Raw genomic sequence first — 18,847 nt, 5'->3', positions numbered from 1 at the left:
TGTTATGTTCGGGCGTCTAGAACACAACAATTTCGTGGGTGCATGCCCCAGGACCCCTACGACAGTGTTGTCTCAATCGGCCCAACTTTCGGCCCCCGCTTCCGGCCCCCCCTTTTGGACATTTCTGGATCCGCCCCTGTATGGTTATGATGTGATGTCATCATGACCATATTTAGGCATGTCACATGTTTTTGTCAAATAAAATTTGATAGTCTGGACAGGGCTTAAAATATTAAAAAACATTGGTTTATTTCGGCAACTAAAATGCTTCTCTTCCAAGAGACTTGCATGAAGAGGCTAACATTACACTACACTATAGTGGTGCACCACCCAAAAAATTAACAGAAAAAAAATAATTGAATTGATCAATTAAAAAAGCAACCACAGCTTCAACTTTCACAAAGAAACAGATAAAAAAAAATGATGATGATTTAATATGGAAATCCCTAATTTGTTTTTTCTATAAATTTATCGCACCTGTTATCCAAAAACTGTAGGAATGATATTTTCTAAATGTCTGTAAACTGCAAAAAAAAAATCTGTTTTTTAATAATGCAATTTTTAAAAATATTTTCAAGTCTGTACTTGGATTTAAGTGGCAGTTATAAGTTATTGGCTAGACTATCAAAATTAATTTGACAAAAAACTCACGTATACACATATATAGTCATGATGTGATGTCTTCATGACCATATTTAGGAATGTCACATAATTATTTTTGTCAAGTAAAATTTAATAGTCTGGCCAAAGTTTTACTGTAGTCACATGTTTTAAGCACATACTTTTCATTTCCTGTTCCTACCACCCTCTGGTTTTTGTTCTATTAAATCTAGAAGCACATAATAACCTTCTAACGACATACCATCAATGTGCAATCCTTCAAAAAAATCCATTTAAAAAATTGAATTGCTTATTTAAAAAAAAAAAAAAGAAAGTTTTCCCTTTCATAAGATGTTGATCCAAACAATTCTGATTTCGAAACATCTCACTCAGAAAATTTATAAATTGAGTATTAGCCACATACAAGGACCTATGCATTGACTGTCACAACACCATGTGATTCCCAATGGTTATTGAGCAATGCCACCAAAGTTGTATGTAGTAAACATAAGCCTATGGTCCCAACCAGGTTGGTAACTATGATAGTTATAGATAGTGAGTTTTCATGTTTTTATCAGATTTTTATTCAGAAATTAAGTTTTGATAATTCAGTTAAAAAAGCTAAAAAAAATTGTAGCTACTTAGGTAGTTGCTTAGTAACAAAGAGTTGCCACATGATTGAGTGATGTCGTGATGTGGTACTTTATAAGAATAGCGTTATCTATGCATCAGTTTATTGGCAAGAAAAATATTTTCTCAAAACTAATTATTGTATTCCATTCTACAGCATACCTTGGAATATAAGAAACAGTGGCGTATCTAGAAGGTGTGCACGCCCATCCCAAAAAAAACTTATGCCCCCCCCCCCAGCTGCCTCCACCCCACTAAAAATTTTTAAAAAATTACACTCATATGTCACCTTATTTTGCAAGAAAACATGCTCTTCTTGCTTAATCGTTGAGCCCCCTCCCCAGCTCACCTTTCCCCCTATCAGCCCCCATTTTAAGAATCCCTGATACACCACTGATGGGAAATAGTAAGATTATAAAGTATTTTCCTCTCTATCTGTATAAGAACGATTGCTTAAATTTTATGTGCAAGATATGATTTTTAGAAAAACAATTAAGATAAAAACATTTACATACTGTACTTCAAAATTTAGGCAATTATATTCCTGGTTCTTTTTTTTATAGAAAATTCAGTATCGTGTGAAAATACGATCTAATAAATACATGTTGCACAATTTCTAACATTGCACCGATGAGGAGTCTACATGGTTATGTGAATGTAAGATCCTGGTCTCCACGGAAATTAAATTTCAACTAAAACGTTGAAACAAAGCCACTTTTCCCCGATTATGCTGAAACCAAACCCCAACGCTATGTCACACATTATTTTCGTCTTTTAAACCAACCAACAGAGTTTCATCAATCAAAGTTCTCTCGCTTGAAAATCTCCTTAATCGCCAGATGAACGCACGGAACTTCAATGGACGGAGTTGCTAATTTAGGAACAAAATGAAAATCCCGGTGGCCGTGATCTACTGGATCCTTTTCCAGAACTTCAAGGCTTGTCGTTTTGGAATAAACACCGGTACAAACAAGAACAGATTCCATAACTTCCGCGCAGTTGTGCTCCATATTTTCAATGACAACCTCGCTGGAATCTAGGAAGTTGCTGGAATTGCCACCAATGGCTACAGACTTGGCCTGGCTCATCTGTTGCAATAACTTTGATCCTAAGTATTCATTGTATAGATTAGCCCCATAGATGTCAGTAGCAGGGTTATCTCTGTTGATGAACAAAATTGCGTAACATTTGCATTTAATTGAACAGTAATATTCTAGAATTTTTAATAGGTTCTTTGTGTTTTTTTTTTTAATTCTCAGCCAACAGCAAGTGTCTTTCCTCTTACAGGAGTGATGCTCTGGCAAAAAATGTACTAATCATAAAAAGGTATATATTTCTCAACCAAGATTTGTCGCTTTCACACGACTAAATACAAACCTAATTTATACGCACAGTGAAGTTACATCCAATGCTAAAGTGAAAGATAAAGCTGGACCCAAATAACGCACAGATATTTGCTAAATAACTTTACAGGCCTACTGTACTTTTGTCTGTCTTTTTACCAAGATATCTTGATGATAATAATAAGCCAATTAATACCCAATTCACAGGACAGAAAATGTACTATTATTATAGAAATATCCGTTCTGATATTTCCCTGCCAAGATTCATCAGTTTCACACTAAATAAATTTGCTAATAGTTGGTACAGCATAATCGATACGCAGAAAATGAATATACATGCCCCATGACCGTGCACACTGACCATTTGGTTTTTGAAGCTTTTTGAATTATTCTTTGTAACTCGTCACCACCCTTTGCTCTTGCTTTTATTGTTGAAGTTTTCTTTCTTTGTGTCTCGTCCTGTTTTTGTGAAGCGCTTTGAGGTTGGATCAAAAGGAGGCGCCATATAAATTAACATTATTATATTTTCTAAATATCTCTAGAACTTAACAGGCCTCCTTCGAAATCTGCTTTTTTATTGAGTTCCTTGGTAAAGGATTTGCATTCTCACAACCGAAATACCCTTTCTAGCTTTGCTGGCTAGAGAAAAAAAATATTTGTGGCACAATTTGGTAACATTTAGTACATTTTTGTTGTTTAGGGGGTGGAGTTGTTAAGTTGCGAGAAAAACTCCTGGTGTATTTGAACCATCGACAGTGGATTCAATCATCTTAACCACCAAGCTATAATTCCACTCTTGTCTCTGTGATTGTTTAATACTAACAAAAAAATCAACTACTGTATAAAAAGTCATCATCACCCCTTTCCCCAAATCAAGAATATGCAACTAGTTGCTTTTTGTGAAGTAGATATACTGTAGGTAATCCAGATGGTCTGTAAAATACCACAGCACCCCATTACCTGTACTGAACACACATGAATTTGCGCTACACTTACCCTATTGCATACAGGGTCCTAATTGGGGACTGGATGCCCATCTTGCGTGCTTGTTGTATAAGAACCGTCTCTGCATAATGGTACGTTATTTCACTAGGTTTGCCAGTCAACACAGTGTACCGTAGTTTATGGCCAGTTATTTTCTACAATGGAAACACAGATTTAAAATATATGGAACAATATATTCTGTAAAATTGTGACAACTATCTACCAATCAAGCCTGCAATGGACATGTTATCTGTAACAATATATCTTGCACACCTCACCCATACATTAAGTACAACTTTGATTGTAGTGAGCACAAGAAATGACAAAGACATTTAATCTTAAACACAGTTGAACTTCCCCTAAGTCAAATCCAAAATGACATTGAAAAATTGTTTGAATTTCATATTAATTAGTGGAAAACACAACAATCTAGCATGTAAAATACTGTAAGATCAATTTAGAAATTATTTGAGTTACGCAAAGTCGACTGAGGCAAGTTTAACTGTATATAATCATATCATGGACTTAAATAGCATTTAAGAAAATTATGTTTAAAAATTATTAAATTCAAAAAGTAGAGTTTAAAAAAAGACCTATCATCAAATGAAAATTAAATTAGTATTATATTTATATAAGCATAATTTAGAAATATTCATCAACACATCAAACCTGATATGAATATAAACACTGTTATAGAAAATAACCAATTTTTAAACCTTTAATCATTTATTTTTATAACTTAAATTGTATATAGTTGGCCACTATTTTTAACTGTAAGTCATATAATCAATAATATTTTCTGTGTATTTTAATTATAATTTTATTTTATAGGCTTAATATTGATCTTAAAATATTGTACGATTTTCACTTCGCTGTACTTTTTGTTTAAAATTTTTCATTGAACTGTCAACAAAACAGATTTCCGCATGAACAATAAAGATTTCTGTATTCTGTATTGTATTCTGTAATTAACTGACATAATTTTAAATTTACAAGAGTGAGGCATCATAAGTAAGCTTACCTGGTACAAAGCTTCAAGGCATAGTAAAAATGATCCATGTCCAATTCTATAAAAACAAAAATAAGTATTGTCATTAGCCATAATATATTTCTGCAATGGTTGTTGTGGGTTCACATTCACATTAGGCAAAAAAAAAAAAAAAAAAAATTTGTGTTCGCACACGTTTTAGGAAAATCCCAAAAATGGGTATGTTGGTAGGGAAAGTTTTTTTTTTATTCATTTTACCGATGTGTTTATGCCTAAAATGTAGAAAATACACCATTTTTAAAATCTATATTAAAGAGCAAAACAATCACATAACACTGTCGTATCGCCTAACAGTCGCAAGAAAAGCCTATTTCAGCTTTTTTAGTTCATTAAAAAAAAATTTTACGTTGTAGTCAATTAAAAAAAAAAAATTATAATAATAATAATAAAATTCTGAACCTCCAATTTCAAACATTTTGGGTTGTTCGAGCATGGCCAACAAAATAACTTTATTTATGTGGCCTTATTAGGGTATTAAAGCCGGTTTTCTCCACTACGCAAGTGAAGTGCAAGTGTTCAAACGTACGCACGCGCAGTTTTGATTTTCATACACAAGTCTTTCAGCAGATTGTTCACTTTTTTGCTGGTGGTGGTTTGCTGGCTAATATTGTTACATGCTATACATAGGAGGTTGAACAATAATGGTGAATCTAGAAAGTAAGTTGATTGGTTTTATTCTCAGTGGATAACCACACATGGTATGTAGAAGAAGAATCCTTCTAATGGCAAGGACTGGGGTTATGGTGGATCACAACACAGGGTTAGACTCCTCTGAACATTTTAAAAGATGTTGGAAGAATAAAATGTACAATATCTTAAATACCAAGCAACAGTTCCACAACAATAAAATTACTAAACCTGACACCCCCATGGAGAATGCAACATGACAAGGCGTATGCAACATTTTTATTAATTATCTGCTCAGTCTACCATCGACAAGTAGCAGACGGCTTTGCGTCGTCAAAGGCTCGCAGAGAGTAGAGATGGATTCATTGACTGATGGTCGTATGGTATAACGCATTGTGTACCTGGCTTACCTTGGTAAATGGGCTTCAGCCATCCATAATAAATCAACATTGCATGCAATGACGGGTAAATGTGTCTTAGGAACCTCCGTGGGTCTGCTATAAAGGCAGCCATTGGTTAGAACAGTGTCAATCACAAGTTGAAGGCTGGTCTCCCATCTGATTGGCTCTCCAAACAAAACAACTGCTTCAATTTGAGGATGATCAATTTTAGGTTTCTCTCCATTCGTCATTTTCTAAAAAAAGTTAGATTAGGAAAACAAAAAAAATATATAGCAAATTTCATGACAAAAAACCCCCAAAAAGATGCAGATTTAAATTCCACAGGCTTTCATAATGGTACAACAAAAATTAAGATACTGGACTTTGAGAATTAAATTGCACAGGCTTTCATGATTTTGATAAAAATTAAGATCCTGGGCTTTGATATTTAAATTGCACAGGCTTTCATGATGGTAAAACATAAATTAAGATGCCAGACTTTGAGGATTGCACAGGCTTTCAAGACTAATATGGATACACAGCCACTTTACAGTGATATCAAATGCAAATCATTTATAGTAATCATTATTATGCTAGCTGTACATTTGCTCCAAAAATATATTGTACAGCTGGTACCAGTCAGCACAAGCATATAAGTGACCGTCTGTGGCAAAACCCTCCCTTTATCGCAATTTCTAATTTCCCACAAGCACCCAAAACGTTAAATAGAATCAGAATTTTGAACATTTTCATGTTTTGCATTTTATAAAAGGAGATATATATTCACGTACATTTCTGCAAAATAATAATCACTAAATCTAAGTGAAAAGTAAATATAAAATTATTTTAAAAATAAAAATCTCTAATAAAAAACTACTGATTTTGGAATCTTTGGAAGCCGATTCTCATAAAAACTATATGGCTAATACCCAATCAATTAAATATTCATAACTTCACTAATACTCAACTGATTTCCATCAAATAAACAGTTTTAAAAAAAGATTTCATGCAGAATATAAAAAAAACCAAAAATTATTAAAATTTTAAATTTTTCCAACAAACAGCTGGTTTTGCTAGAGCTGTCCACATATTATACTGTACGAGGCTATATACAATACAATACATCTGGCATATAAAACAAATATATAATTATTTAAAATGTTATGATCTAGCACTGAAGCAAGAGGATTAACTATATTATACTAAAATCATTTGTTCTAATATCATTGACATATCTAAAAGGAAGGGACATTCACCATCCCCCAAAAAAGCTTGTGCACTCAATCACATCCCATTGGACATCTTTGAATCTAGAAAGTAGTTAAACATCAACTCATACAACCAATATTTTGCCAAATAGCACTCCCTCATTCTATCATCTAGCCGTCCCACTTCACCTTTGCACCACTACCCCATTTTAATACCCCTACTGTGTAATATTGTTTTACCTTAAGTATAGTCCTCCTTGAATGGTCAACAGAATCAAGATGCGGGTACATGTCACGAAGTTCATCAACAGTTGTTATCTTATGAAAACCGAGTCTTTAAAATTGAAATATGATGTTAAGGAAAAAACACACTAAACCAATATACTCAAGATAAACATTGGGCCCAGCAGATGTAGAAATCTATGAAAGGAGAAAATTATGTATGCCATGTATATTGAATGTAAAATTACAAGTGCAGTGGCGGATCCAGGAATTCAAAATAGATGGGGGCCCAGAGAGGGACTTTCATACATGGAAGGTAAAGGCTATGTTCTCACATGGCAGCTAATGGTTAGCAGGAACCAGATCCTGCTAACCGTTAGCTGCCGTGCGTCCATGCGAGAAACTCCCGATCCGGATACCAACAATATGATGATCGAATCACCGGCCAATAAGAAACTGGAAATTGTAAACGTGTACGTGTGATTGGTTGATAATAGAAACGCCCTCAACTTGCTAACCGATAGCGCTTGCTAACTGTTAGCGTATCCGGATACCGCTAACGGTTAGCGCTAACTGATCGGGCATTCTCACGCAGGTGCTAACGGTTAGCTCCCGATCTGGATACTTGGGTTCTCGTGAGAACCAGGCTATAGACAATCTTAGCCCATAATGGTTAGGGCTGAGGTAAGAAAATTTATGATTTTTATAATTTTCAAAAATTTAGGGGAAAAACTGGGCCTCCCTTGAATCTTCCACCGCCAAAATGATTGTATCTGTATTTTCAGCGATACCATACAATCTTTGTTATATTTTATCTGTGATTTATAATACCATTATGACATGTAATGAATTAAATAGCAAATTTCTAAAATTTTATGATTTTGTTTGTTCATCCTTGATTTTCTTTTGATTAGTCATCATGGTTTCAGTCATTTGGCTAGACTAGGTTAGTTGTACAAGACCTGAAGCCCTAAATATCACACTAGGTATACTAGTGACAGGTTGCCAAATACGGTATTCCACCACATAATTGCTAATAACAACAGCAATAGAGCACACTGTTAAAAACAAAATGAAATACAGGATATTAGCATTATGGTATTCAATTCCATTTGAAAAAAAAATACTTTAATTACTTAGGGGTTTTTATTAACATGGAAAGAAAAATCGAAATATATATACACTTCTACTGAACTCTGTTCTGTTTTGTTACTTAAAATATCCATGATGTCATTGGTGTTATTTACAAGTCGTAAAGATATAAGGACTTCTGGATAATTTAACTGGTGGGCTAATGTGGTTAATCAAATACAACCTAGCTATTACCTCCAACAAGGACATGCATGGTGTACTAATGCAACAATATTTACATTTGCGAGAATACTGTTGTGTACTATTTGTAAGTAAAACTACAACAAAGAGATCAGTATCAAAAACATGGTTTTGAACACATACTGTACTTATTTGTTCTACAGTATATAGTCACACATGACTCAGCAAATAATAACAATTCTGATCATGTAATGCTTACGGTGCAAAGTGCAACAGTGTCGCCAGTAACAGGGTTAGGAACAAGCTTTAAGCCGTCGTCTGTGACTCCCTCCAACAAAAAAAGGGAAACATTGTTTTCATAGTTTTTGGCGCCATTTGTAACCTTTAAACCTGTACTGTACAAGCTATGCTAAGTGAGTGGGGAATTCCTGCAGAAAGGCTTGAGATGCTCAGGGGCAGATCCAGAATTTCTTCAAAACGGAGGGTGTGGGGGAAACATCATATTCAAAATAGATAATGAGTAGCATTAACTTCAATTATATGCACTGAAATTTGAAAATTTAGTGGCAAAACTGGTGGCATTTAGTGGCATACTGGATCCACCCCTGGTGCTTAAGGGTAGCGAGTGTGATGGCGAGTGATTTGGTGCACTTACACTGTACAGTGATAAAATAAAGACTCTATAGTTCGCATTCATTAATTACTTCTGTTTGAAAGTCCACTAAATTCTATTATGTATCTATCTAAGAATGTCTCAAATGGCAAAATAAATCGAACTTGAAAAGTCTATAATGGCGCAGAATTTTCAAGTTTCTCTAGGGACAAGAGAGATGAACACCATCAAGGCCTAATGATCTCACAGGCACCCTCTGAAAATTGTCAGACAACCCAGATGAACAGCTCTTCACCCCCTGTACTACTGTACTACAGCCAGCCAACACTGAGTACAACAATGACCTTCCTACAGCACTGTAGGCTAACATTAACAACAAAAAAGTCAGAAATTGATGTAAATACTGTAACAATGTAGGTTATATATATGACCCTTCTTAATAATTGGACAATCTCCATAAAAGAACAGCCTGTTGGTTATGTAATATTACTAAAACATTTTGAGAGAGTAACAATAGGATATCTATATAATTAAGTTTTAAAGCAAAATAACCTGTAGGTTATTTATATTGAAATCTGTAATAAATTTAGAATAACAATATGCTATCTATAAAATAGAATCTGTTAAAGTTTTAAAAATAATAGGCCTACTAATAGGTTATTTATAGTGAAATCTGTAATGAATTTAGAATAACAATATGCTTTCTATAAAATAGAATCTGTTATAGTTTCAAAAAATAATATGCCTACTAATAGCCTGTACAAACTATAGTTTATTTACAGTAAAATCTGTAATAAACAAGACAATTTCCAGAGAATCACAGAAGGCAACATTGTAGAATCTGTAAAGTTAGATTGAAGACCTACAGTCATGGCAGACTACCGTAAATTTCTTCCAATACTGGTGGAAATTTCATCTAATGTCTAAATTTGTTTTGAGACTCTATTATAATGACCCTCCTTTTCTTAAACACACCACAGAAACAAACTTTCAAACCACCAGCAATTTTTAATATGTTCATTTCTCATTTAGGAATTTGTCAGGGCATGATCAAATTCCTCTTTGAAGTTCCCTCTCCATGGGTGACTGAACAAATGGAGAAAAACAAACTATGAAATATAGTTTGCAGTGCAATTCAAGATCACCTACTGTATGAGACCTGACAATCTGGAGTTGTCTCAGGGTTCATTCTCCAATTATAGGATATTTATTAATAATAATAATAATAATAATGGCATCTTGTAAGGCGCACGTATCCATCTCAGAGAGCTGCTCGCGGCGCCACTTCCACTTGCAAAGAGAAACCGCCTTTTCTGCATTTCATTTATTGTATTTTTAAAGGTTATTTCATTTTATATAAATTCTATTTATTTCTTTAATTTTTTAAAGGTTATTTCATTTTATATAAATTCTATTTATTTCTTTAATTTTTATTTATTTATTTATTTTTAAATACTTACATTAATTGTCAACTTAACTACAGAGAACAGACAAACAAGCACAAGATTTTAGAGGGTCATCCATCCATCGCCTCTGTCGCATTCCCGAACCTCTACGTGGCTCGAACAAAGCAACAGGAAACACATTTGCCCTGCCACAGACGAACGGGTGCTCAGAGGCAGCAATCGGGATAGTGGCCCCTAGAGATAGATGTAGGCCTGACAAAAAGGAGGGGGTTGATTGTAGTCAAATTAATAAAAATAAGAAAGGAAAAGAAAACTTGAACTCGCTTAGAGACAAAATGCAACGGATGTCTTGAGGAAAGTCATTCCAGATTTTTCCTTTGCGGCTTGGAAAGACCTCAATCCCCAAAGGTTATTTGTCCGGCGTTCATAAAGCAGCAAAAGATTAGCAGAGCGGAGACTTGATCGTAACAGTTTGTATGGAGTCACAAGCCATTTGATGTAAGTGGTGAAACATCGTGCAAAGCTTTGAAGACCAGCAACCCTAGCTTATACTGGATTCACTGTTTCACAGGTAGCCTGATAGCTCCTTTAGGACAGGTGTTATGTGCTCCTGTTTTTTTCCTTCATCATTATCAAACGTGCAGCATTGTTCTGGACACGTTGTAATTTGCCGATGAGTGACGAGTTCACACCATACATTACAGAATTACAATTATCAAGTCTAGATGTTACAAAACAATAAACTAAAATTTCAGCAATGTGAGTGTTTAAATTTTTTCTAATGCGGCTAATGTTATGGAGTGAAAAGAGAGCTGATCTACAAACCACATTCACATAATGAATTGTGCTATGATTTGCGAAGATTGGTACTTTCCAAAAAGTGTTCTATAGGAGCCCCAGAATTTGAGGGTGGACTACAGAATACCGCAATTTTGGAGAAAAGACTTACAGGATATCTGGTTTAATGATCTTTCTTAATCCATTATATTTACACTATTATGATGTACATGGTATAATACCCATGGACAACTAAACATCAGGATATACTTAATATAAGAGTCAGTTATAAACATGCAAAAAGTTTGAATTTGCATGAAAATGGGTAGTTTACAGGACACTTTTGTTTATTAGCTGGAGTTCTGGATATTTGTCAATTTAAAAAAAAACCCATGTGACTTACGCCAGACTTGGAACGTAATGCTAATGGTCATTTATATAGAACCTTTTCCTCGCGACTACAAAACATTTGTATCAAGTACAATTGTGTAGCTAAGGTGAGACCTTTTTTATTCCTTGTCTCACGTACTTATTTTTAGTCGGCTGGTTCGTTAAACAAGGTACAAAAAAGTCTTACCTACAGAGTAAACATTAAAAAAAAAGCAACAATGTAATAGACATATTCAACAATTAAGACATATTTCAAAGGATACCCCTTAGCAATATCTTTGACGGGTCCTTGGCCTGACACAAGTATATGCTTATCATGTAGGTGACGACACATCTTCAAAGGACTGTGTGACATCACAACTTGATCTGGCGTTACCTGTAGAAGAATAAAATATTTTGATTATTATTATTATTATAATAATTAATTAATAAATATTAATCATTAATATTTGATAATTAATAAATTATTACTAGATGTTCATTATTAGTTCCTATTAATTGATTAATTAATAATGATATTAATCGCTAATCTAGTCCCTGTTTCTTGTATATCATACTGCAGTGTAGACATCAAATCAATTAAACATAGGCCTAGTATTCAAAACATAATATTAACATTTGAAAGTAAACCAATAAAATCACCTGTTATATAAAATCTTTATTACTTTAGTAATTTTAACCAAAAATATTACACAAATATATAGTGCTATGACACCTAGTCATATTTTTTCTAATTCATAGATTCAGTTTTCCTTCCTGAGTGACTTACAACAATAAACCGTAGACACAATTTTTTTATCAGTTTGTTTCATTTGGCCAACCTGCATTTTTACTCATATCGTTACAAATAAACCTGCTGAAAATGATAAGGTTTTCATGAAATCTTATATCGAAACTTAAATACGGTACTGAGTGATAAGTTTTCTGTCAGCGGCTTTAACTGCAAAGAAATTATACTAATCATTCAGTTTTTACATCATTTTTTAAAGACAATACAAAACACTCTTTTCTGTGACCACCTTCCCTTTTCCCTTACAGTAAGACCGAGGTCATAATAAAATGTTGACTATTTCATAAATGAGAATGTTAATATTTTTATTTCCATAAAAGTACATACACGGATTACTCTCTCTCTCTCTCTCTCTCTCTCTCTCTCTGCAATGTTTGTTGTATTATAAAATAGCACTGTAAACAAACGCCATAAGAAAATGAAATAAACACTTGTTTGATACTGTACGTTTGTACAGTAGTTCTTTTTCTAGTTTGCTTTTACTTGAGATAAAAGCTGGCATTAATTGTGAGAGAAAGGTACGTTTGTAAATTCACTGAAAGCCAGGCAATTACTGCTATTCAACTCCACTCCCTGTGAGTGTAAGATGACACGACACCCGTCCTCCGCTTGTTGCCAGTGGCAGTTTGTCAGTTGTGTGCGTGTTGGCGTTGCATTCTTCATAGAATTGCATCCTCCGTCAAATGTCGGGGTGCAGTTAAGTGCCCGGCTTGATACGTATAATTTCAATCAACAAAATCCACACAGCAGTATTGTAGAAAGGATATTTTGCACTTAACTGATAGTAGAAAGTTGTACAGTATTATAGGAAATACAAATTTTACTGATAGTGTTACTTATAATGAGTTTGTACTGTATACTGACTTACTAATAAGCAAATAAACAGGAAGTCTAGGAGTTGTATTACAGTAAGACTGCTCAAATATCACATAAACATAATAAAACATTTATTGTGCCTGTAAATCCACATAAGTAGGGACAATACCGTGCAAACAGACAATTTCGATTGTTGGTTTGCCACTGGGAAAATTTATAAAAGAATACCTCTTGCGAATAATAATGGCTTGGTGCAAGGGCCCAAGGCCCAATGATTCTCGCCCATATTAATTTGGGATCACCATCCATGCATAGCCAGAAAAATGCACACACACAAAAAAAAGATTATTAACCTTGACATATACAAAAATTTCCACAAGATCATTTTGTAGAATACTGTTTACGCCTTTAAAGTACATTTATAAATAGATTCTAGTTTCATGAAGCTATGTTATTCTATAGAATCCTATTAAATGCCAATTCAATAGAAAGACTACAAGGCTAGAACGTGTTTTTAATTCAATCCCGGTTGCTAGTGGGAGGAGTTACTGTACATTGTAACAGCTGTTTAGTACGGTAATTGTGACTTGCTAAAATAACACTAGGATACTGTAGGCCACATTTTAGACTACACCTATGATTTAATTAATCACCCATTAAAACTACTCTACATACTGGGTATTCTACTCACATGTCATCGCATCATATTTCTACATCACAGTAAATACAAGTTTAAAATCATTATCAATAAATATTACTTCCACAATCATACAGCACAGTAGTTCATGGGCAAATCTAGGACAATAGAAACAGGAGATTGTAGAAACTAGAAGGGTGGAAGGGAGGGGGGTTGAAATAACATGTTCAAAAAATACTGACATATATCTGGTGGAAGGAGGGTTGGGGGAAACATACCACAACCCCATTACGGTCTTGACAGTTCTGTAGAATCAATGCCCTTCACACATGCTTTCTTCATTTGAGTTGGGATCCTTCCATAATGTTATGACAAATATTCACAAAAAGTGGGCCTAATTAATTAATTTAAAAGTCCACTATGCACAAAATCAGATCTCTGTAATTTGCACCTTAGTTTTCTGTCATGTATCTTTGATAATCATCCAATCCCGGTTGTAAATTTGTTGATATTCCATTGCCATAATTTTCGCCTACTTGGCAATGGCAGCTTTAAGCCTAACCATGGTTTTTACCTAATTCACACATTACTGTAATACTAAATTTTGAACATTTTTTTCATGCTCAGTCAGTCAAAAAAAATAATAATTTCAAGAAAAAATGTACATGACAAATATTGGAGGCAATAAGCAAACCTCGTTGGTTAGGGTTAACAATACCTTCAGTACAACTTATTAACACTTCACCTCTTGTAGTCCTATTAATTTGGTTTCTGTTTATAAACATAAATTACTTCATCAATTAGGTTTTTTTTTAATCGGTTACCAATTCCATGTTTGCGTAAAGTAAAAATGTCAACATATTTTTTTTTTATCTTATTTATGATCTCTGACATTAAATACATAGTCATAGAGCTTTTGGGAAGAATGTTTGTATTGGGAAATCCATAAATCAAATCAAATTTATGTGATGTATTGAACAGTGGCACACAACAGGTAGAAACTATGTATATTTTCAAAACATTTATAGAACCATATTCAAAAGCCACAAAAATATTAACACATTTTTCAATAGTTATACTAACCAGTAACAACAAAAAAAGTACATACAAGATTACGTACCATAGAGGAATTGCAAGCACAAGCCAGTAATAATTAACAAAAAATATTAATGAAAATACACTTTTTAACACTCTGACCGCCAGGGGTTTCAAAAAATAGTATCAGCCACCGCCAGACTTTTTAGCGAATTTTAACCCTTTTCCGAAGCTCATTGAGAGTGCGTATGTGATCAAATTGACATATAATTAATACTACAGTACAAGAACCACAAACATCTTAGCTTTACAATGGTACCAAACACTTTATTCTAATCACAATCTATAACCCGTAACAATAAAATGAAAATTTCCGTGTTTGGCGGTTGAGCGTTGCGTTACCAAACACGCGGGCAGAGTGTTAATTATCACATTACTATTCATAGTTGTTATAATAACTGTATACCTGGAGGTCAAAAACTTTTCCAGTCTTGTTTAAACAATTGATTTACTTGCAAAGCACATAAGCTTATCTTTAATACTTTGCAATATCATGGTTATTCCCTAAATTGTATCCGTGTCCAAAAATCAGAGAGCTTATTCTACAAATACTGGTCACTTCCTGAATACTGTAATCACCTAAAATAATTACCAACTGGAAATGTGTAGGCCTACAGTTTTGCAAGTCATAAAATATAAAGTAAACTGGTAGCCAATGAACATACACATTCCTACTGTAGCAAATAAAAATCATAAATTTTTTACTACTATGGCATACTGTACTGATGTCAATCCTCAATTAAGAACTTAAAGTATTACTAATATTACAAATTAAATATTACTTAGTTTCCTGGTAGCAGTATAAACAAAAACTAATAATTAAGAAAAAAAACCAAAAAACAGCTACGACTACATCCAAGAGCGTACAACGCTACCTGTAGTGGCTCTTTGTGTGTAAACATTAATGGCATTGTTTTGAACTACCAACTACAGTAGCTATTCTTATCCACCTAACGATGAGAAAAGAACAATTTGCACACCTCAATAGTGTTTTTTCATAAATGATGTGATGCTTAGACTAACATACACAAGTTATCTACAGACTAAGATATCTGCATAGAAAAGTCTCATATGGAGGGAGTGCAGTTGATTCAAAAATTGAAAAATTCAGGATTCCATGACAGGAACTGAACCCATGACCTTAGGATTGGAGAGAATCTTATACCCTATTCAGACTAGACTTTGCATTGCGACCGGTTGCGATGTAATCAGTGGTAAACAGTTGTAATCCACATTGTTTGCAACCATTCGCAAACTTCGACAGCATTCAGACACCTTTTTACTTTGATACTTTACATCACTAGCAACGATATAGGTCGTCCTGTTTTACCTCAGCCAATCAGTGCCTGTGCAATCCATTGCGAGCGGATTCCGTGGTAATCGGGAGAAATAAAGTTTGTAGCACCCAACCGCAATGGGTAACAATTGCGAAATCGATTACTTATCGACTACTGTACTATTGGTGAGCTTTCAAACATGGTTTTACTTTGCGATTGGGTGCGATTGGGTGTCGCAATTGCTACAACCGATCGCAATGCGAAGCTAGTCTGAATGGGGTATTAACCACAATGCTATTCAACTCTACAGTACAGTGCTTTTTAAGCGAGTTCTGTCTGTAGTCAATGTCTGTTATTATTTTAAGTGTTGGCATGAAGTATGTCATCTATTATTAATATTATTATATTATATAGTATTTCCACCAGGGTTTATCAAGTAGGTAAATTAAAATTAAAATTTTATGAAGTGCAGCAGGTGAGTATAGTTTGTTAGTTCACTTGTTTACTTTATTACTACTACAGCTGATACTGAAATAATAGTAATTATAGAGGGTCGGAATGGCTAACAATCAATGCAATACAATGTCAAATGTTATTGATTATAACAATATATAGCTGAAAATAAAATTTTTTAATAACAGAAATATAAAACTGAATTATTATATACTGGTTAACAAATATGATATAAAAAATAATTAAATCAAATTTAGACTACCTTAAAATTAAGCATCTCTGAGAGCTGTTCAGCCTTGGTTTGTCGGAGACAGTTTCCAGCATTGGTGACAAACACAACCGGGACTCGGAGTTTGCCATGTCTGTCCCTTAGCTTGTTGAACGCACTAGTGGCCTCCGGCAGAACTTGATGTCCCCGGCATAGAACCCCATCAATATCAAACAGCAGACCAAAGCCAGCTTCTTTTATATGATGCTTGAAAAAAAGATGAGGAAAAGATTCTTTATTTCAAGATGACACGAATGAAGACAGTGTATTCAGTATTTGTAATCTCACCTCATTATTGTTGGTACAGTATGCATTCTGTAAATGGTAGGCAGAATGTTCAATAATAATATTGTTAAATGTTAAATGTTATAATATCTAGGCCTAGAAAATTATTTTTTAGTGCCTAGTAGAGGGCCTAGGCCTATTTCTAGTAGGCCTAGGCCTAGTAGGACAATCATTTGACTGATCAGTGATGCTACTAAACCGGTAAGATAGAATTTCTTGATATCTATTTTATACAAAGCTAACATATACATTATTGAAAATGTAAATGAAAAACAATAACAATATTGTATTCTGTGGTAAAGATCATGAGGAAGTAAGCATTGAATCTGAACTACGCCACACACCAGAGCACGAGTGCTACATACTGGGAAACGTGATCGACTCACAATCACACAGTCCAGTTGACACAGTGCCGGGTTTGGGCCTACAGGTTGGATGTACTCATAGTCTTTTTAGTGTAGGTACTTACCGAATTTTCAGAATTACCATTCAAACATCTTCTGCTTTCTGTGCTTGTAAACAATTTACAGTTTGACTGTCGTAAGAATTTGTGTAGTCCGCGAAAAACAACATTTTCTACGGCAGTAGCCATTTGCATCAGCTGGAAGTCTGTTATCGGAGCGTATGACGTTAAAAGAAGGTGTGACCAATAGAAACCCGTGTGAATGTGCATGTGACGAATTCCGTTCCGTATCAATGGACTGATCTAGAGAGTACAGTACTGTATTTTGTTTTGTCTCCATTAGCCTATATTCATTCTTTGTCAGTTAGACGAGGCTTTTTTATACCTTGTTTACAAAACCCACCGACTGCAAATATTGATAATTTCGAATAAAAATAACATTTTATTTTTGGCCAATTAACGTACCCGCCTCTAAAGTGTAAACTTCAGAAAAAAATAAAAGTTTTCTTTATTTTTATTACCGGTATACCCTCTGAGACCTTGAAATCTCCAAAGATAAGATATGTATATTTCTTAATAATTATATAAATTTGAAGCATTTAACCATCCTATATTACATTCATCAATACAATTTTATTTTTATTTTCTCTTCCGTCTGGATGATTTTTGTAAAATTATTCGCTAAAAAAAACCCAAAATTTTATTTTTTATTCTGCCCTCCTCCGATAATCTTTGAAAAAAATAAGTACGCGAAACAAATAAGAAAAGGTCTCTCGTTATTACCAGAGGCGTAATGGCCATGAGTACATGGAGGCGCAGTCCCAAGCCAGGGCCCCCGTCGGAGAGAAACAAAATTTATACGTATTTTCTACGTTCCCTATTAGTAGACTCTAAAATCGATTAAATAAGCCTTTGAAACCCAGGAACACTTTCAAAAGATCTGGGACATCGCCACTCCCTCGTCGGACGCCCCATCACGCAAATCCTGGCGCCACCCCTGCCGGTCCCCCACTCCAATTGGGCCCCGGAGGGCCTGGGGAAATTCTACTACATAGAACAACTTTAAAACGGTAACGCCTGTGCGCTTTTGCGCAAGGCAATTCAACAGAAGAACGCATCTAGGGACATCAAAGGTTGTAACTCTGGCAAAGACAATGGCAGTAATAATAAGCTCATCAATAATTTATTATACCTGTCTCTTATACACATCTAGATGTGTATAAGAGACAGATATAATGGAAAAATAAATAATATAGATAAATAAATGTAAAAAATAAATAGAAAATGAAAGCAACTTTGAGGAGATGGGAGTGATGAAACCCA

The 18,847-nt window shown here is 34.3% G+C and overlaps 1 protein-coding gene across 1 annotated transcript; it reads right to left on the bottom strand.

Annotated features, from left to right (window-relative positions):
* Positions 1-1,188: 1,188 nt before the first annotated feature.
* On the bottom strand, positions 1,189-17,762 carry LOC117102552 (haloacid dehalogenase-like hydrolase domain-containing 5). The gene is made up of 8 exons (XM_033242842.1): positions 17,591-17,762; positions 16,831-17,043; positions 11,764-11,876; positions 7,061-7,154; positions 5,643-5,866; positions 4,579-4,624; positions 3,570-3,712; positions 1,189-2,391 (listed from the first exon to the last, which is right to left on the bottom strand). Exons 1-8 carry the CDS (start codon positions 17,717-17,719, stop codon positions 2,028-2,030), a joined length of 1,326 nt encoding a protein of 441 aa, XP_033098733.1. The 5' UTR covers positions 17,720-17,762; the 3' UTR covers positions 1,189-2,027.
* Positions 17,763-18,847: the final 1,085 nt, after the last annotated feature.

This window comes from Anneissia japonica, unplaced genomic scaffold (genome assembly GCF_011630105.1).
Source record: "Anneissia japonica isolate Jap-2015-1 unplaced genomic scaffold, ASM1163010v1 scaffold1489_len2284818_cov182, whole genome shotgun sequence".
Classification (NCBI taxonomy): domain Eukaryota; kingdom Metazoa; phylum Echinodermata; class Crinoidea; order Comatulida; family Comatulidae; genus Anneissia; species Anneissia japonica.
Note: the sequence above shows the minus strand (reverse complement) of the source record. Positions and strands in the feature narration are given on the sequence as shown.

Coding starts and splice junctions, on each gene's coding strand:
- LOC117102552 (XM_033242842.1), bottom strand. CDS start 17,719: ATGCAAATGGCTACTGCCGTAGAAAATGTTGTTTTTCGCGGACTACAC. Junction 7,155..11,763: donor GTCAAAGATATTGCTAAGGG/GTATCCTTTGAA, acceptor TCAATTTTAAAG/ACTCGGTTTTCATAAGATAA. Junction 2,392..3,569: donor AGGACCCTGTATGCAATAGG/GTAAGTGTAGCG, acceptor GTTCATCAACAG/AGATAACCCTGCTACTGACA.